Source organism: Antechinus flavipes, chromosome 4, assembly GCF_016432865.1.
Source record: "Antechinus flavipes isolate AdamAnt ecotype Samford, QLD, Australia chromosome 4, AdamAnt_v2, whole genome shotgun sequence".
NCBI classification, from domain to species: Eukaryota; Metazoa; Chordata; class Mammalia; order Dasyuromorphia; family Dasyuridae; genus Antechinus; species Antechinus flavipes.
In genome coordinates this window covers 426,499,032-426,515,504 of record NC_067401.1, presented here as the reverse complement: position 1 = coordinate 426,515,504, position 16,473 = coordinate 426,499,032, and the positions used below count along the sequence as shown (strand labels likewise).

The following is a 16,473-nucleotide window of genomic DNA, read 5'->3' as shown; positions in this document are numbered from 1 at the left end:
TTATTCTGAGAAGTCTATAGGTGTCACCAAACTATTCAAAAGGGTCCAAAAGGAAGGCTCCTATGCCTCTATTCTTCATGGAATCAATATATACTTAAAGAAAGGAAAAATTTTAAAGAGAAAAGATAATATTGCAGAGTAGAGACACACAGTTGTCTCCTTTTAGATGTAAGAACCTACTTACCTCACAGTTTTGCTCTCTTTTCTGTTGTGCATTTATGTGGTTTCTTACAGGAAAAATTAAGCCTTTGAGATTTTTTTTTCTTTTTTTATTCATAGAGTTCAGTTGTGATGATATCTAATTAAGATATTGTGATTCTGTGTTGAGTTGCAGTAGAGAGTTGAAGCTGACAGAAAAAAATTAATGATAGAATTTTAACCTGATCTAATTGGAGAATTTTTTTTAAAAGATCTTTTAACTTCAAGAAAATAATACTTTAAAAAGGAAGTTTACTTGACTGGTCTGCCTTCTTTCTTCCTATATTTTAGTTTTGGGTTTTTTTTTTTTTTTGGCTTTTTCCTGGTGCTATCAGATTAATTGTGCAATGAAGTATGAATAACTTTTCCTCTCAGCTAAGTGGAAATGCAGTAATCAGTACTGTTGCATTCTGTTATTTGCTAAGGTCTCAAATCAGCCTTATCTTCAGTGGACCCTCAGCCTTTTACTTCCTCTCTTGGGATTTTTCATACAAGCTATAGAACCTCAGCTGATAAGTCAGGTAAGAAAATTGTTCCTAAATAAATTGAACTTCTCATACCTAGGATATTTCTAGGGAGTTATTTTGGCTATTTCTGATTTAACAAGTATTATTTTGAATGATATGATATTCACTTTATTTGGTTACATATTGAACTCTGTATAAACTGCATGAAAAATTATTCCTCAAATTATGTTTGCCTTGCTTATTCAGAGGCTAATTAACTCTTTACTTCTCTCTTCTGCAAGTCTTAGAGCAACTTTCCACATAGAACTATTTTCTACATAGTACCATGAATGTCCCATCTCCCAAAAGCAGTCCCAAGTCAGATGTCACTTTTTTCCTCACCATCTAGCAATCAGAGACTGCAGGTCATTGACCTATCATCTGGGGAAAATTCTGTGCTATGGTGTAGAGTAAGAACAAGTTGGACCTAGATGACTTGTCTTTTCTCATAGGATACAAAAGGGGTAGGGAAGTTTCAGGGCTTAAATGACTATGTCTTCTGGGGTATCCTTGTAGAACCAGATTTTAAACAGTGGGAGATTATAGGGGAGATTATTAGAGGGCCCAGACTTTATAGAATTTTCAGGTGTGCTTTAGAAAGTACAAAAGGGCATTAAAACCAATTGACACGTGTATTAAAATCCATCCCATTAAATCAGTATCAGGTTTGAACCCAGAAGAGATTTAGCCAAAGCCCAAAATGAAATCTTCCACTACTGTAGAAGAGACTTTAAAGTAAGCTCTGTGTTAAAGGACTGTATCCTAATATTTAATAAAATGGTGAAAACACAAGATATCTTCTGGAGAGGGCAATTATTGCTTTCTGATACATTGGGGAAGAAAGAGGTGAAGACAAGTGATTTTGTTGTTTGTAGCTTTGGTTAAAATTTTTTTTACATGCAGTTGAAATTAATGACCAAGTTACAATAGGAAATTTACCTGTTAGCTTTAATTGAAAAAGTAATAGCTGATAATTATATATGAAATTACATATATTATGAAGTACCATATCTTATTTGATCTTCATAGCATTCCTATAAATACTATAAGTATTATCCCTGTTTGGGAATGAGGAAACAACTGGGAAAGTTCACTGAATCATAGAATTTTAAGAGTTACAAGAGACCTTAGCTGCCATCTATCCAGTCTAATTCATACCTGAAAGGAGTTCCTACCATAATATACCCCAAAGTCATCTTCTGGCTCTACTTAAAAGACCTCCCATGAATGGAACCCAGTATGTCCCAAGACAAGCCATTCCATTTTTTGGACAGCTCTAATTGTTAGTTTTTCCAACATCAAGGCTACATTTTCTTTTATATCTTTCACCTATAATTCCGGCTTGTCTTTTCTTGAACCAGAATAGAGTAAGATCAATCCCTCTGCAGCATGCCTTTGATTTACAATAAGATAACGGTCCGGCTCCTCTTTAATCTTCTCTTCTCCAGGGTTCCTTCAGTTATTCCTTCCATGACATGGCCCCCACCATCCTGGTTATCATCCCCTATATATTCCATCCTTTGTCTCAGTTGCTACCCAACCTTAATCACTAAATGGATGCTGCCTCAGTCAAACTAAGACCTATTAAAGCTCCCCCTGCATCCAGACCATCTCCAGTCGTCTTGATCTTCATCTGGTCCCTGGACCCAAAGGGCTCTGGAGGGGAAAGTGAGGCGGGGACCTTACCCAGCCCTCTCTTATTTGCATGTCATGGCATCCCCTCCCTGAAGTCATTTGTTCTCTTTGAGAAGGAAGGGCAAACAAGAACAGTAACATTTCCCTGGCTTTTCAGCAATCTTCCTTAATTATGGCATCTAGAATTGAACACATTATTCTTGATCTTATTAAAGCAGAGCAGAGTGGGCAGTGGATAGAGTATGGGTCCTGGACTGGGAAAGAACTAGCTGTGGGACCCTGGGCCAGTTACTTCACCCTGTTTGCCCTAATTTCCTCATCTATAAAAAGGAGTTGCTAACCACTCCATCATCTTTGTCAAGAAAACCCTAAACAGGGTCCCAAAGAATTGGATATGACTGAACAGCCACAACCCCGAAAGATTGTGACTATTTCTGAAAAGAATGCCTCTTACTGCAGTCCAAGATTGCTTCAGACTTCCCGGCTACCACGTCAACCACAGATTTATGTCTAACTTGTCTACTAAACCCTATGGAAGCTATCATTGAACCATACCTCTCTTAGGCTTGGGAAGTTAGTTTTTTGAACACTTTATTCCTATTGTAGTTCATCTTATTAGATCCAGCCCAACATTCTAGTATATTAGAATCTTCTTAATTCCTGGTTCCATCATCCAGTGTATTAACTATCCCTCTCAGGCTTGGATAAGCATATCAACTGTGCCTTTGTCGGTTATTGACAAAAATGCTTGGGGCAGCATTCCGCTGGTCACCTACCATGTTAATGTCGAACCATTAAAGGCATATCTTTGATTCTGGTCATTCAGCCAGTTCTGAATCCATCTAATTGCTATCTCATTGAGGATACCTCTTTCTATCTTCTTCTGCAAGAAAATATGGAATACTTTAGAGCACTTTTCTGAAATACATGTTAAACTGTAACTATAACATCCCTCTCATCTACAAGTTAATAATCTTGTCCAAAAAAGGGGGGCAGGGGAGATTGTGGAGTTTAGTCTTTGGTTTAGATGTTTTGTGTTTTGGTACTTTCTCCTATTTCTTTAAATTTTATCCCCTTGTATGCTTTAAAAGAAAATAATTTAAATTTCCTGTTTTTTTTTTTTAACTCTATATGTCATTTTTTTTCTTTTTCTTTAGTTTTCTTTTCTTGTTAGTTATTTACCTTTTTTATGTTAGGAATATTTCTAGGTTGAATGTTCTTCTGAGATAATGTGTGATCCTGAAATTATCTCTAGACATTGTTTTGGGATTTTTTTATTTTTAAGAGAATTTATTTAGATACCATATTCCCCTAGTATATTAATGTATTTGATTTTAAACAATCCAATTATAAATATCTAAGAAGCTATATATAACTGGCATATGTATACATTAATATATGTCATATATGTGTATGTATGTGTATAAAGATGTGTGATTCTAAAAAAATACTTGTTCTATAATTTTATCAGACATGATAAAATTGATATTAAATTTAGAATTGATCATTTCAAATCTTAAGTGATCTGTGATCAGCCAAGGTTTCTGTATGTAAGTTTTCTTAGATCTTTTTTTTTTTTTAGGTGATAATTCTGCAGGCTTCTCTACTTAAATTGGATCCTCCTGACTATGTCCTTTTGGCAATTCTGGATTTTGTGTCTAATTTAGGGAGAATTTTTATTCCACAAGCTATTCAGGTAATAATCTACAAGCCTATTGTTTCTATGTTATCAAACCTTAAATTTCTTGTCTCTTGAAAGAATGATGCTTATATAATAAATAGTAGTTTTTTACTTTATATTACTATTATTCCATGGATTTATTGAATATGTTGGAGAAACTAAAAGTATTTTCTTATTTTTACAATATTAACAAGAATTTATTTTCTTTTTTTTCCCACTCCCTACAACCTCAGAACAAAAAGGAAAAAGAAAACTCTTACAATAAATAAGTATAATCATGCAACAGATTTTCTTAACTGCTCCAGAAAGAGTTGGAAAGCATACTTCATCTTCAATTCTCTGGATTTATATTTTATCATTGCATTAATTAGTGTTCCTAAGTCTTTCAGAGAAAGAAATATGTTTTTAAAGGAGATATTAAAACAAGTCAAATCAGTAAGAATTAGTAAGAGCTTTCTGTATGCTGAACACTGTCCCAAATGAAAGGGATACAAAGGAAGGTCTCATAAATAGATCTGAGAATCATTTACATAGAGATGACAATTTTAACCATCTATGAGAGCTGATGAGATTACCAAATGACATAGTATTGAGGGAGAAGAGAAGAGGATCCAGGACAGAGTCTTGAGGACATAGCCTTGATTAGCAGGCATGATCTGAAAGAAGATCCAGAAAGGAAATTAAGAAGAAGCAATGAGAGGAGGAAAACCAGGAGACAGCATGTCAGGAAGATTGAGAGAAGAGAGTATCAAGGAGAAAAGGGAGATTATTTTTGTCAGAAATCTGAAGAAAAGTAAAAAAGGACAAGGATTAAGAAAAGGCCAGTGCTTTATCAATTATAAGATGTCATTGGTACCTTTAGAGAGAGCAGTTACAGTTGAATGAGATCAGAAACCAGAATGCTCACTTAAGAAGAGAGTGAGAAGACAGGAATTAGAAATACCAGTTCACAGGTTTAACCACAAAACTGATGAGAAACATAATAGCTAGTGGAGATGTGTGGATGAGATCATTTGAGGATAGGGGAGACATGGGCTTCTTAATGATAATTATAGCTAATATTTTCATGGTATTTTAATTTGAAAAGCAATTTTTTAAAATTATCTTATTTGATCTTTACCACAAATCTGGCAGGTAGATGCTGTTTCTGTTTCACAGTTGAGAAAACTGAGGCAGTCACACATTAAATATGATTTTCCCAAAGTTACATAAATCATAAGTATTTGGGACTGCTTTTGAACTCAGATCTGACTCCAGCTCCAGCAGTTTGTCTACTGCACCACCAGCTGCCTCCTGGTTATTTGTAGGCAGTAGAGACATGGACAGGGAGAGATGGAAGATTGTTGGGAGAGTGGGATTGATAGTAGGGGCAGATGGCTGGAGAAGAGGGCATGAGATCCCTTGGGCCTGTGGAGGAATTTCCTTGACAAGAAGGGCCTCTTCTCTTTCATACATAGGTAGAGGATGAGATGTTGCACAAAAGAGATGAGAGCTGTGAGATGGAGAGGAAAGAAGAGGAAGTCCTCAGTGAATGGCCTGATTGTTTCAGTCAAATTAGAGGGTGGGCGTAGAAAAAGTTATCTAAGACTTGAGAATGGATGAGGCGGCTTGAAAAAGACGTTGTTGTTAGTGGAATGGTAAGTTAATTAGGGAGGTATTCAAGGATTGCCTTATATTAATGAGGTCCCAATTAGAGGTTGTGTAACATGAATTTGGAATGAACCTAGTCAGTATAGCTTTGTAACTTTTTTCCCCAGTATTCAGTAGAGAGTAAGTAGGAAAGAAAGCAACAAGTTGTGGGAGTAACCTAAGGCTGAGGCTCAGCATATGTTAAGGGAACAAAGAAGAAAGAAAAATGAATGGTGATAAAATTGAATAAATTCATCAAAGGGTCAAGGTGGGGTAGAGAAGAGTGTACGTAAGTACAATGATGATGGACCAGGAAAGAACTGAAGGGTTAATAAGTTATTTTCTTAGTACAGAATTTATTGAAAAGTATGAATAATTTAACAATTTCTATTGACTTACCTTCCAAGAACCTTTGCCCAGCCTTTCTGGGCGTTCGGTAATAAAATTATAGAGTAAAATCCTTTTTCCAAAGAATAAAGTATATGAAATCAACAAGCGAGCTACAAAGACAGGCCAAGACAATACAATTTCCACCTTCAGAGAGCTTACAATCTAATGCCAATGACTGTGTACAAATCAAGATATGTGTAGGATAAATTGGAGTTCAGCAGAAAGAGAAGACGCTAAAATTAAAGGGGATTGGGATAAGCCTTCTTGTAAAAGATTGGATTTTACCTGAGACTTAAAAGAAGCCAGGAGGCAGAGATGAGGGAGAGACTTCCAGGTTTGGGGGGGAACAGCCTGTGAAGGTGCCCATTAGGAGATGTAGTGTCTTGTAGAAAAAAATAGAAGGAAAGCCAATGTCCCTAGATCAGTGAGTGCTTTATGTAAGACACAAGGAGAATAGAAAGTAGGAAGACACCCAGCTTTGAAAGCTTTGGGAGCCAAAGATTTATTTAATCCTGGAGGTAATGAGGAGTCACTGAGGGTGATTAAACAGAAAGGTAATCTGGGCTTTCAAAAGAGCAGTTTCACAGCTGAGTGGAAGATGGATTATTGGGCAGAGAGATATCTGGGACAGGAGGCCAAGCAGAAGACAGTGAGAACTGTCTTGGCAGATGGTGAGGGCCTTTATCCTGGGACTGATGCCATCAGTCCCAGGATGGCATCAACAGAGAGCTACTTTGTAGCTGTGTGATCCTGGGCAAGTCATTTAAACCCAGTTGCCTCAGCAAAAAAAAAAAAAAAATATATATATATATATATATATATATATATATATATATATATAATTACAAACTTAAATGGATGTTTTATTTCTTCAATATGTAGTATTCCTTTCAGAGATTCAGCTCACAGGGCTTCAATGCTTAGCCTTCATGTATAACTTTTGACCTTGCCCACTTGTGAGTTTGTCATTGGGATTCGACCAGATGAGCTTGTTCCTTGATTTATCTAGCCATTACAAGAATACCACGGTCTTTCCACAGGTTATCCTTATCATATAATCAGTTTGTTTTTTCCCTCATGCATTTCTTTGATGACAGCCTTTATTCTGTTCCTTGAGAATCTTATTTGAAAATGTTAGTTACAGCTTACACTAGCCCTCCATCCATTTTGAAAAATAAAAATGAAAAAAACATGATTCATTGTTGAGCTTATAATAAATGAAATCTTTTTTTTTCCCTTTGTATAACAAGCTCTTCGTTTCTTGCAGGAAAAAGTTTTACCTAGTTTGCCTTGCATTTTTACCTTACTGCTAACTGATAAGAGCTGGCTGATAGAACAGCATTCTTTGGAGGCATTTACCAAGTTTGCAGAGGTAAGTATAAGACTGGTTTGAGTGAGTTCACTGATAGTTTTTAAATAAGCCAGTAAATAATTATTGTATTGGATGAGAACTTTCTGTCTTCAGTAATTGTTTGGGTTGTGTATAAATGTTTGCAGTTCCAGTTTCTGATCTTTTATTTATTTAGAGCATAGCACCATTTAGACCAGTGTCATGTTAGGTCTAATTTATTTTCTAAGATAAATATTGTTCCACAGCCACAGATTACAAGACTTCTTACCTATAAACTCCTTTGGCCATAAAGGCTACCATATGTGCAAGTAAACCGACTTAAAAAATATGTTTGGAGGGGCAGAGCAAGATACTTTCCAAGTTCTCTTTACATTCCCTTCCAAAAAATTTTTAAAAACATGTCAGAATTCTAAGCAGCAGAATCAATAAAAGTCAGAGGGAGCCATTTTTTCAACCCAGGACAACATAGAAGGATGGAAAGAAAGGTCTGTGGCACTGAGTGGGAGCCGGCCAGAAATGAAATCACACCAACAGTGTGTCTTGGGGGTTGCAGCAATAGCAGCGGCAACAGCACTAGGTGGCCTCAGTGTCCAGACGTGGTGAGGGCATTGTAAACCTGATCACAGGTGGGTTCAAGGCCTTGCTGCATTTGGCAACCCAGTTAGCCATTATCCAGTTCTGGGCTACATAACTTCCTATGTCTGTGGGGTATTATATTGCTTGCCTTCTCAATAAGTGGGGAAAGTAACTGGAGGGAAGAAGAAAAGTTGGAATTGAAATGAAATTTTTTTAAAGCACAATATAAACATCAAATATTATTACACATTAAAAAAGAGCGGGTTCCAGTAATGATTGACTAAAAATTATTTTATCTTGGAATAGATTGTTTTTCAAATGGAAACATTGAAAGTTCCCATATTCTGCTTCAAATTTTGCTGGCTTTAAAGCCATCCATTCTTCATTTAATGCAGAGATGTTGAGTTCTTTCAGTTGTGTCGAATTCTTTGTGATCCCATTCAGGACTTGGTTAGCAAAGATACTAGTTTGCCATTTCTTTTTCCAGCTCTTTACATATGAGGAAACTGATGCAAGTGGCTTTAAGTGACTTGCCTACAGTCACCCAATAGTAAGAATCTGAGGCTGGATTTAAATTCAAGAACAGTCATCCTGAATCCAAGCCCAGATAGAGATCTACTGCACCAGAATCTATCTGCCCAATGCAGAAATAGAGAATCTGGATCTTATCCACTGACAAACATTAAAGGCCACATGCAAATAAACAGAAGCTTAATTGATGAGATGTCATTTAGTTGAAGGGTCATAGACTATAATTATTCAATATATGCATCAAATAATACATTATTTCACAAAAAAGAGGTAAAATTCCTTGAAAGCAGGGGATGACACTTTAATATTAGTATCTTTCTAAATCTTATAGCATCAACGTTGCATACAAGACTTTAATAAGTGTTTGAAAGAATGAAGAGAAATTGAAGAGTGAGAAAGGCATCATTCAGTTAGCATTTATTTACTTCCTGTGTATGAGGGACCTTGCCAGATACCAAGAACACAAAGACAGCAGTGTTTCTGATATCAAACAACTTGCATAAAATCATATGCTATATGCAAATAAAAAGGGAAGACATTTAGTGGAAAAAGGTTACTGTATTTTTACAAGACCTTTTCATACATAATGTCCCCTTAGCAAGAGTCATTTCATTGTATCATTATTTTCATAACCAAAGCCATCCTAAGACTATATATAAATCCTTACTGTGATATTTGAATAATTACCTAATCACAAATTGAAGGCTAACACTTGAACCCCCACAGGGTTAATTGCCCGGTGTGTCAGTCTGCTTACTTTGTAGCACTTTTTAAAGAGCATACCATTAATGCTGATGGGTATTCCTATACAATATGGTCACAGAACTTGTAGCTAATAGAGACAGGATTTGAAGCCAGGTCTTCCCAACTTTCTTTTTATCTGTTACTCTATCAGGGGTCCTCAAACTTTTTAAAAAGGGAGCCAGTTCACTGTCCCTCAGATTGTTGGAGGACAGGACTAGAGTAAAAACAAAAACTTTGTTTTGTGGGCCTTTAAATAAACTTCATAGCCTTGGGTGAGGGGGATAATCGTCCTCAGCTGCCGCATCTGGCAGCAGGCTGTAGTTTGAGGACCCCTGCTCTACACTTTCTTACAGTTGGTTATAATCTAATGAAAAGAGTACTGATCACATGTTTAAAATATTTACCAACAGGAAACAAACCATGAAGATATAGTTCCACAATGTCTGAATTCTGAAGAAACTAAGAACAAGGTTATATGCTTTCTAGAGAAGGTATTTTATCTATGAAGCCAAAATACAGGTCTATTTTGTGTTTACTTTTATATAACCTTCCTGTGAAATAATACAAATGCAATAGTTTTAATGTTTTCTTTTATTTCAATTTTGGGGGGTATAAACATATTATTTGTATTCTGTTTTTTAGGGCAATTTGAAAAAAAAAACAAGTTATTTTTCTTTGAAATCTCAAAATATCATTAGACTCTTCTTTGTTCTAGATTTCCCTTTTTATATTCTTTCCATTTTCATATGTTCATAACATTTTACTTTTTCTCCAGTGTCATTTGTTCTTTCTTTCAACAAGATATGGCAGTTCATTGGTTGTAGGGCATGAGGGATAGAAAAGTCAGGAAGGAACCCCAAAGTTACAAAATCGGCTGCCTGTAGAATGGGCTTCAATTATCTTAATGCAAGTCGGGGTGCTCTCATCCCTATGTATCCAGCCCTAATCCCTTTCTTGAATTCTCTGTTCTTGCATTTTGCTCTCTTCATTTCTTATATTTCAAATGGAATTACTCAGTTTGCTCACTAAAATCTTCCCTCCTCCACATTTGTTTTGTCCCAGTTAATAATCATAATTACATGTCATGATTTATGACTCTTCTCTTTCCCTCACTCCCATATCCAATCAGCTCTCAGGCTTTATCAGTTCTGCTTCCATAACGTTCCTCGTATCTTTCCACTTCTTTCAGTCTCTGCTCTGCAAATTTTTCCTCTTTCCAGTCAGTTCTCCACTCAGTTTTCAGTAGTCTTTCTAAGGCAAAGATCTGATCAAAAAAATATGCTTGCTCAAAAAAGTCCAGTACCTCTTGACAGTCTTCCATACCATCTTTCTAAGATTATTTCAAATTCTCCTGCGTATGTTTCACATTTAAGATGGTGTTCCTTTTTCTTATTTTTAGGTTCAGGTAAACTCAGGAAAATGCTGTTTTCTCAGTGAAGTATTCCTTGATCTGCTCATGTTTCCCCCATTCAGCTGTTAATCTTTCCCTTCTATTCCCTTGTAATAATAATTTTCCATGTAGAGGTTTCTTTCTTCTTAGGAAGATGCAAGTCTCTTAAAGTCAAGGTTAGTTTAGCTTTTTTTTTTGTCTGTATTCCCTAATCCTTAGCTTGTCTTGTCCATAGTAGACACTTAATAAATTATTCATTGAATTCCTTGTGAAAATGAGAGACCAATTAGATTTTGAAGCTAAGGAGGATGAAAGAATGAATTTCATATAATATGTACTTGGTTTGTCTTCTGGTTGAAGAACATACTCTTAAGTTGTGTGATACCATAATGTAGATAAGCATGAAAGATTAGTAGATATTTTAAAGTCACTAATGAGGGTCTGATGTAGGAGGCAGCCTTGGCAGTGGAAATGGGGGCTTCTTTTGCAGTCACAGATGTGACTTAAATTTCTTAAATTGATTTGTTTCTTTAGTTTCAAGTCCCATCTCACGAGGTCTTACACAATCATAATATTTCAAGGTTGGAAAAGACTTTAGGTCATCTAGTTCAACATCATTTTCTTCAAATTTGAATCACTCCTACATCCCTGACAGTTGGTAACTTTGTTATTTCAGTCAGCATAGTTAAAACTAAACATGTGTATGGATACTGAAACCTAATCTTTATTGTTTGACTCTTCACAGACTAGGCTGTTAGATGAAACAGCTTGTGCCAGAGTTGATCGGATCAAACAGGAAAAAGGAGTCTTAAATGGACACTTTGTTAAAGTAAGGGTTGAAAGAGAAAGAAGTTTATCAACTTTACAGGTATGTGATTCTTCACTCAAACTTTTCATTGATCAGAAAATGTAAGCATTATGAACAATGAGCATTTAGTACCACTAATGGTGCTAAAAAAAGCTTGGCACTCACTACTCTTCCCATAGAGCTTTTTTGTAAAGCTCAGAGGCAAAGAAGAGTTTCTTAAAAACTTGGCTACCCATACCTAACACCATATATCAAGAGATGGTTCGTGAATTAGACATGAAGAGTGATGTTATAAACATATTAGAAGAACAAAGGATAATTTACCTCTCTGTGGAGAAGGAAGGAATTTGGGACCAAAGAATTGGAGCTCATTATTGAATGCAGAATAGGTAATTTTGATTATATTACGTTTAAAAGTTTTTGTACAAACAAAACCAATCCAGACAAGATTAGAAGGGAAGCAATAAATTGGGGAAACATTTTTAAATTCAAGGGTTCTAACAAAGGCCTCATTTCTAAAATAGAGAATTGACTCACATTTATAAGAAGCCATTCTCCAATTGATAAATGGTCAAAGGATAACAAACAATATTCAGATGAAGAAATTGAAACCATTTCTAATCATATGAAAACTAAATCCCTATTGATCAGAGAAATGCAAATTAAGACAACTCCGAGGTACCACTACATATCTCTGAGTTTGGCTAAGATGACAAGAAAAGATAATGACGAATGTCGGAGGGGATATAAGAAAACTGGGGATGCATTGTTAGTGGAATTGTGAACGGATCCAGCCATTCTGGAGAGTAATTTGGAACTATGCTCAAAAAGTTGTCAAACTGTGCATAGCCTTTTATCCAGCAGTGTTACTACTGGGCCTATATCCCAGAGATATCTTAAAGGAGGGAAAAGAACCACATGTACAAAATTGTTTGTGGCAGCCCTTTTTGAAGTGGCAAGAAACTGGAAACTAAATGGATGCCCATCAGTTGGAGAATGGCTGAGTAAATTATGATATATGGATGTTAATAGAATATTATTGTTTGGTAAGAAACAACCAGCAGGATGGTTTCAGAGAAGCCTGGACTTACATGAACTGATACTAAGTGAAGTGAGCAGAACTAGATCATTGTACATAGCAACAAGATTATACAATGATCAGTCATCTACACCTAGAGAGAAGACTAAAGAAACTGAGTGTGGAACACAACTAGAATTTTCACTTTTGTTGTTTGCTTGTATTTTGTTTTCTTTCTCATTTTTTTTTTCCTTTTTGATCTGATTTTTCTTGTGTAGCAAGATAATTGTATAAATATATATGCCTATATTGGATTTACACACTTTTACCATGTTTAAAAAAGAAACTGGCTGTTTAGATTCCTTAGTCTATTTTTTTTTTACTGAGAGTTATAAAACACTCATGCTTTTATTAGATGAAACACGAAATTTCCCCACACTCATTGAAGTAAATAATTTTTTACATTATAAGTCTACCATTAATCTAATTAAAATTTTATACAGTTCTTTGGGAAAATAACCTTTTATAAGAAAAATTGAGGGGCAGCTTATTTCTTTGGCTTTCAAAATAATATTTTATATATCAGTTGCTTATGTTTTTATATATACTATGTAGTGTGTGTGTATATATATATATCGTATATAGAAGCTATAATTGCTTCTCATGTTTCAATGTCCCAGATAAAATTAAAGGTTCTGTGAACTAAAGACTATTGAAAATTTGATTATCCAGTTAGTTGGTTGCTATTCCTGTTGATTAAACTATCATTATAAAGCACTGAGATTGACTAGGATCAGATTCTATCACAACAGATTCCATAAGCTGTATCCAAGGTGCTATTAACTTCTTAATTGCAAATTCTAATGCCCTTTTCTTAAGTTTTTATCATTCTTGAACTCAGCTACAACCAGAGACACCATTTCCTGGAACTTTATATCTTTTCTGCTCTATATTTTAATGACACTGCTCTCTTATTTCTTCTGCTTGTCTGACCTACTGTTCAGCTGCCAAAATGACTTTCTTACTTATGTAGAGCTGACCATCTTCCTGTCCCTACTCAGTAAGGATTCCCCTATTTTTTTCAGAATGAAATACACTTGTTAAATTTTTAAAGCCCTTCACACACTTGGTAATACTGCACTACATGTTCCTCAAATATTCCTCACCCCAATACTTTTTGCTGTATACATTTGCTTGTTTCCCCCCTTAGAATATGAACCCCTTGAGAGCAAGAACACTGCCTGGCTGTGAAGTGTTTAATTAATAAATGCTTGATTTTATACTACTTGTGGCTTAAAAGAAATGGATCATTGATTGAAGTTTGAATATGGAATTTTTGTTGTAAAAGTAAAAGTATTGAGGATAGAGGTAAGGACTGGACCTGTGATTTACTGATATCAGAGAATTCCTTCTGCTAAAGTAAACTGTCATATTCTCTGTAACTTACTTGTCTTGGGTCACTTAGCCAATATTTGTCAAAAGAAAATGTTCTCTCTCCTCTTTACAACAAAGCTGCATTTTAAAGTGAACAGACAGAAATTCTCATTCACAGCCCTCTGCCAAGAGAATACGGCAGGAGTTTTCCCTGGAAGAGGAGTACAGATCAGCATTGCAAACAGCAGAAGGGGCCTTAGAAGCAGTCCAGCTATTGCTGCAAAGATCGCCTGCCCCTGGTTGGCTAACAATGAAACTAGAGGAGCTACAAACAAAGATAGACACATTAAAAAGTTGTACACAGGTGGGACTTTACCATTAAAATCATGTAAAATAAATATTATCTTGATTGTATTTTTATTGTATATATGAAAATGTGGATATAGTCATGTCTCTTCATAACAAGCAGTTGAGAACAGACTTGAAAATAATTTTTATTGGTCATGTTTAGAGATTAGAAGTAATGTCCTCATTAAGAACTTTGGTGTCTTTTAGAACAGTCCACACAGGGGCCAGGTTCACATAGGACCTCATCATACAGGCTTACATATAAATAAATAAATAAGTTGCTCAATTATCTAAAATATTTCATCCATGCTCTAAATGAGCCATTAAAAGTGGGGCTTATTCTTCTGGCTTTTGAAAAAAAAAATGGCACAAAATTAAGTTAGAAACTAAAATTTTTGTATTTATTATCTTCAGTTTTCTAGAATTGTCCTGGAAAAATAAAAAATACAACTTTTACTTTCCACAGCCACTTAACTCTTCATGGAATCTGGCCTCAGATCCAAAAGGTCCTTTCTCCTAGAATCCAGTGGTGTGAACTTTATTTCTAACCCATGGCTTTTAGCATAGGTCTCAGTTACTCACAGCAGTTGGCACAAACTGGGGAAAGGAAAGCTTCCTGGTACAGGAAAAATAGGCTCTGTTTGGGTCATCGTGACCTTTCTGTTAGGTGCCTGCTGTTGAGGTAATAATTTGTAAAACCAACATAGAAAATATTTCTAGAGTCCACATTATGTTAGTTATCACCAGCTACTATCATCTTCTTCCCAATTTAATTCCTCTTCTTCTCCCCAGCCTTCAGCTTCTCCCTGCAACAAGAACACATGAAATAAAGTATTTTAAGAAGAACTGAATGGGCCACACTTTTATTTTTGGAGCCAAAATATAACTTGACATTGAATAATACCAGATAACCCTTAACAACTAGGACAGGAATTCTGAACCACTTTCCAAAGTTAAAAATAACCTGAAACAGTAAGAAGGTATGTAAAGCACAGTACAACGATGAATGAACACCAGTTATAAATTCACTGATGACAAAAGCATATCTATTTAGTACTTTCCTGGCCTAGGATAAATCAAAATTGAACTGTTAACTTTTTAACCTACTATTAAATGAGTATCTTTTCATGGAAATAATTACCAAAGCAGACTGATTTGAGCTGCTATATATAGGTGATGAATGAAAAAAGTTATAGAAACCCTTTAAAAAATTGTTCATAATGAAATTTCAGGGTATGTATGAAAATTATTACATTATGGTTGATAGCTGGATTGTAATATCCACATTTTAAGACCTCAATCTTCTAAGTTCAATTTGTTTTCTCTACTAATATAAAAAACAAACTTCCACCCACTTGGCTCAAATCTGATTTTGTCTAATAGCAAAGGTGGTTTCAGTATGGACCTCTGGCATGAGAATCCTGGACCAATAAAGCAAGTACAGTTTGTTTTACTAAAATGATATAAAGATCAATTGTCTTCCAATATCCTATGGTTTAAGAATAAACAGTCTTTACCTCAGTAGCTTCAGTTGCAGCAAATTTTGACGAAAACTGCAGAGTAGGCAAGACATCATCTTGGGGAACTCTCCTCTCTGTTCTCAGTTCAGGTAAAATTAGGAAAGCTTCTGAAGGCTTAATTTCTGGGATCATATCAGCAAACCAGTCCAACTCAGGATCTTGCATTGGTTTTTTTTTCACTTGAATAGTATATTCTTCTCCTAAACCGAATCCAGATGGAGCTTTAAGAACCCTCTCTTGTGGCAATTTCATTTGTTTTAAATTATCCCAGCTTCCTGGGGGATCAGCTTTTAAGGGTAGATTAGCTTTTAGGGGTAGGTTCACTTTTAGAGTCTCGGCCTCTTTGTGTGGAAGAACAACAACAGGATCTTGCTTCAGTTCTCTTGCAGTACTAACGCCATTCCCTGGAGATGCTTTAGGATCGGTAGGCTCAAAATCATCCCAAGTCTCCTCTTCAGTCAAATTAGTAAATTGAGGCCTTGGATTGTCACATGACTCTACAGGCCATACCTGTATGCTGACCGTCTGGTTCTCATTGGGTTCCTCAGGCTCACTCCAGTCTGGCCATTCTTCTCCTGATTTTTTAGAATTTGAAGCAAAGTTTGTACTATCTCCTGAAGCACTTCTCATTGGTGGAACTCCATTCATGGAGAGGTGAATAGGCTGAGGAGCTTCGTCACCTGTGGGAGAAATACAAATAAATATAAAGGGAACCCAGATTTGAGCTGAAATGAGATTATGTGTCAAGGGTTTCTTTACAAGGAAAAGAAGTTA

The 16,473-nt window shown here is 35.7% G+C and overlaps 2 protein-coding genes across 6 annotated transcripts in view; one reads left to right on the top strand and one right to left on the bottom strand.

Moving 5' to 3' along the window:
- FIRRM (FIGNL1 interacting regulator of recombination and mitosis) overlaps positions 1–15,025 on the top strand; it is a 63,434-nt gene extending 48,409 nt beyond the window's left edge. For 2 of the 4 annotated variants that reach the window (XM_051998982.1, XM_051998977.1), the window contains 7 exons: positions 624–719; positions 3,922–4,035; positions 7,307–7,411; positions 9,652–9,732; positions 11,377–11,499; positions 14,010–14,195; positions 14,972–15,025. In XM_051998982.1, coding sequence (XP_051854942.1) covers positions 624–719; positions 3,922–4,035; positions 7,307–7,411; positions 9,652–9,732; positions 11,377–11,499; positions 14,010–14,195; positions 14,972–15,004 — 738 coding nt within the window. In that variant the 3' untranslated portion in view covers positions 15,005–15,025. Of the gene's footprint in view, positions 1–623; positions 720–3,921; positions 4,036–7,306; positions 7,412–9,651; positions 9,733–10,640; positions 11,500–13,969; positions 14,196–14,971 lie in introns of those variants that run through there. The other 2 variants (XM_051998981.1, XM_051998976.1) reach the window with 2 other exon arrangements.
- The window catches only part of SCYL3 (SCY1 like pseudokinase 3), a 33,595-nt gene continuing 31,422 nt past the window's right edge, over positions 14,301–16,473 (bottom strand). For both annotated transcript variants that reach the window (XM_051998984.1, XM_051998985.1), the window contains exons 12-13: positions 15,697–16,379; positions 14,301–14,985 (exon numbers count right to left, since the gene is read on the bottom strand). In XM_051998984.1, coding sequence (XP_051854944.1) covers positions 14,920–14,985; positions 15,697–16,379 — 749 coding nt within the window. In that variant the 3' untranslated portion in view covers positions 14,301–14,919. The remainder of the gene's footprint in view (positions 14,986–15,696; positions 16,380–16,473) is intronic.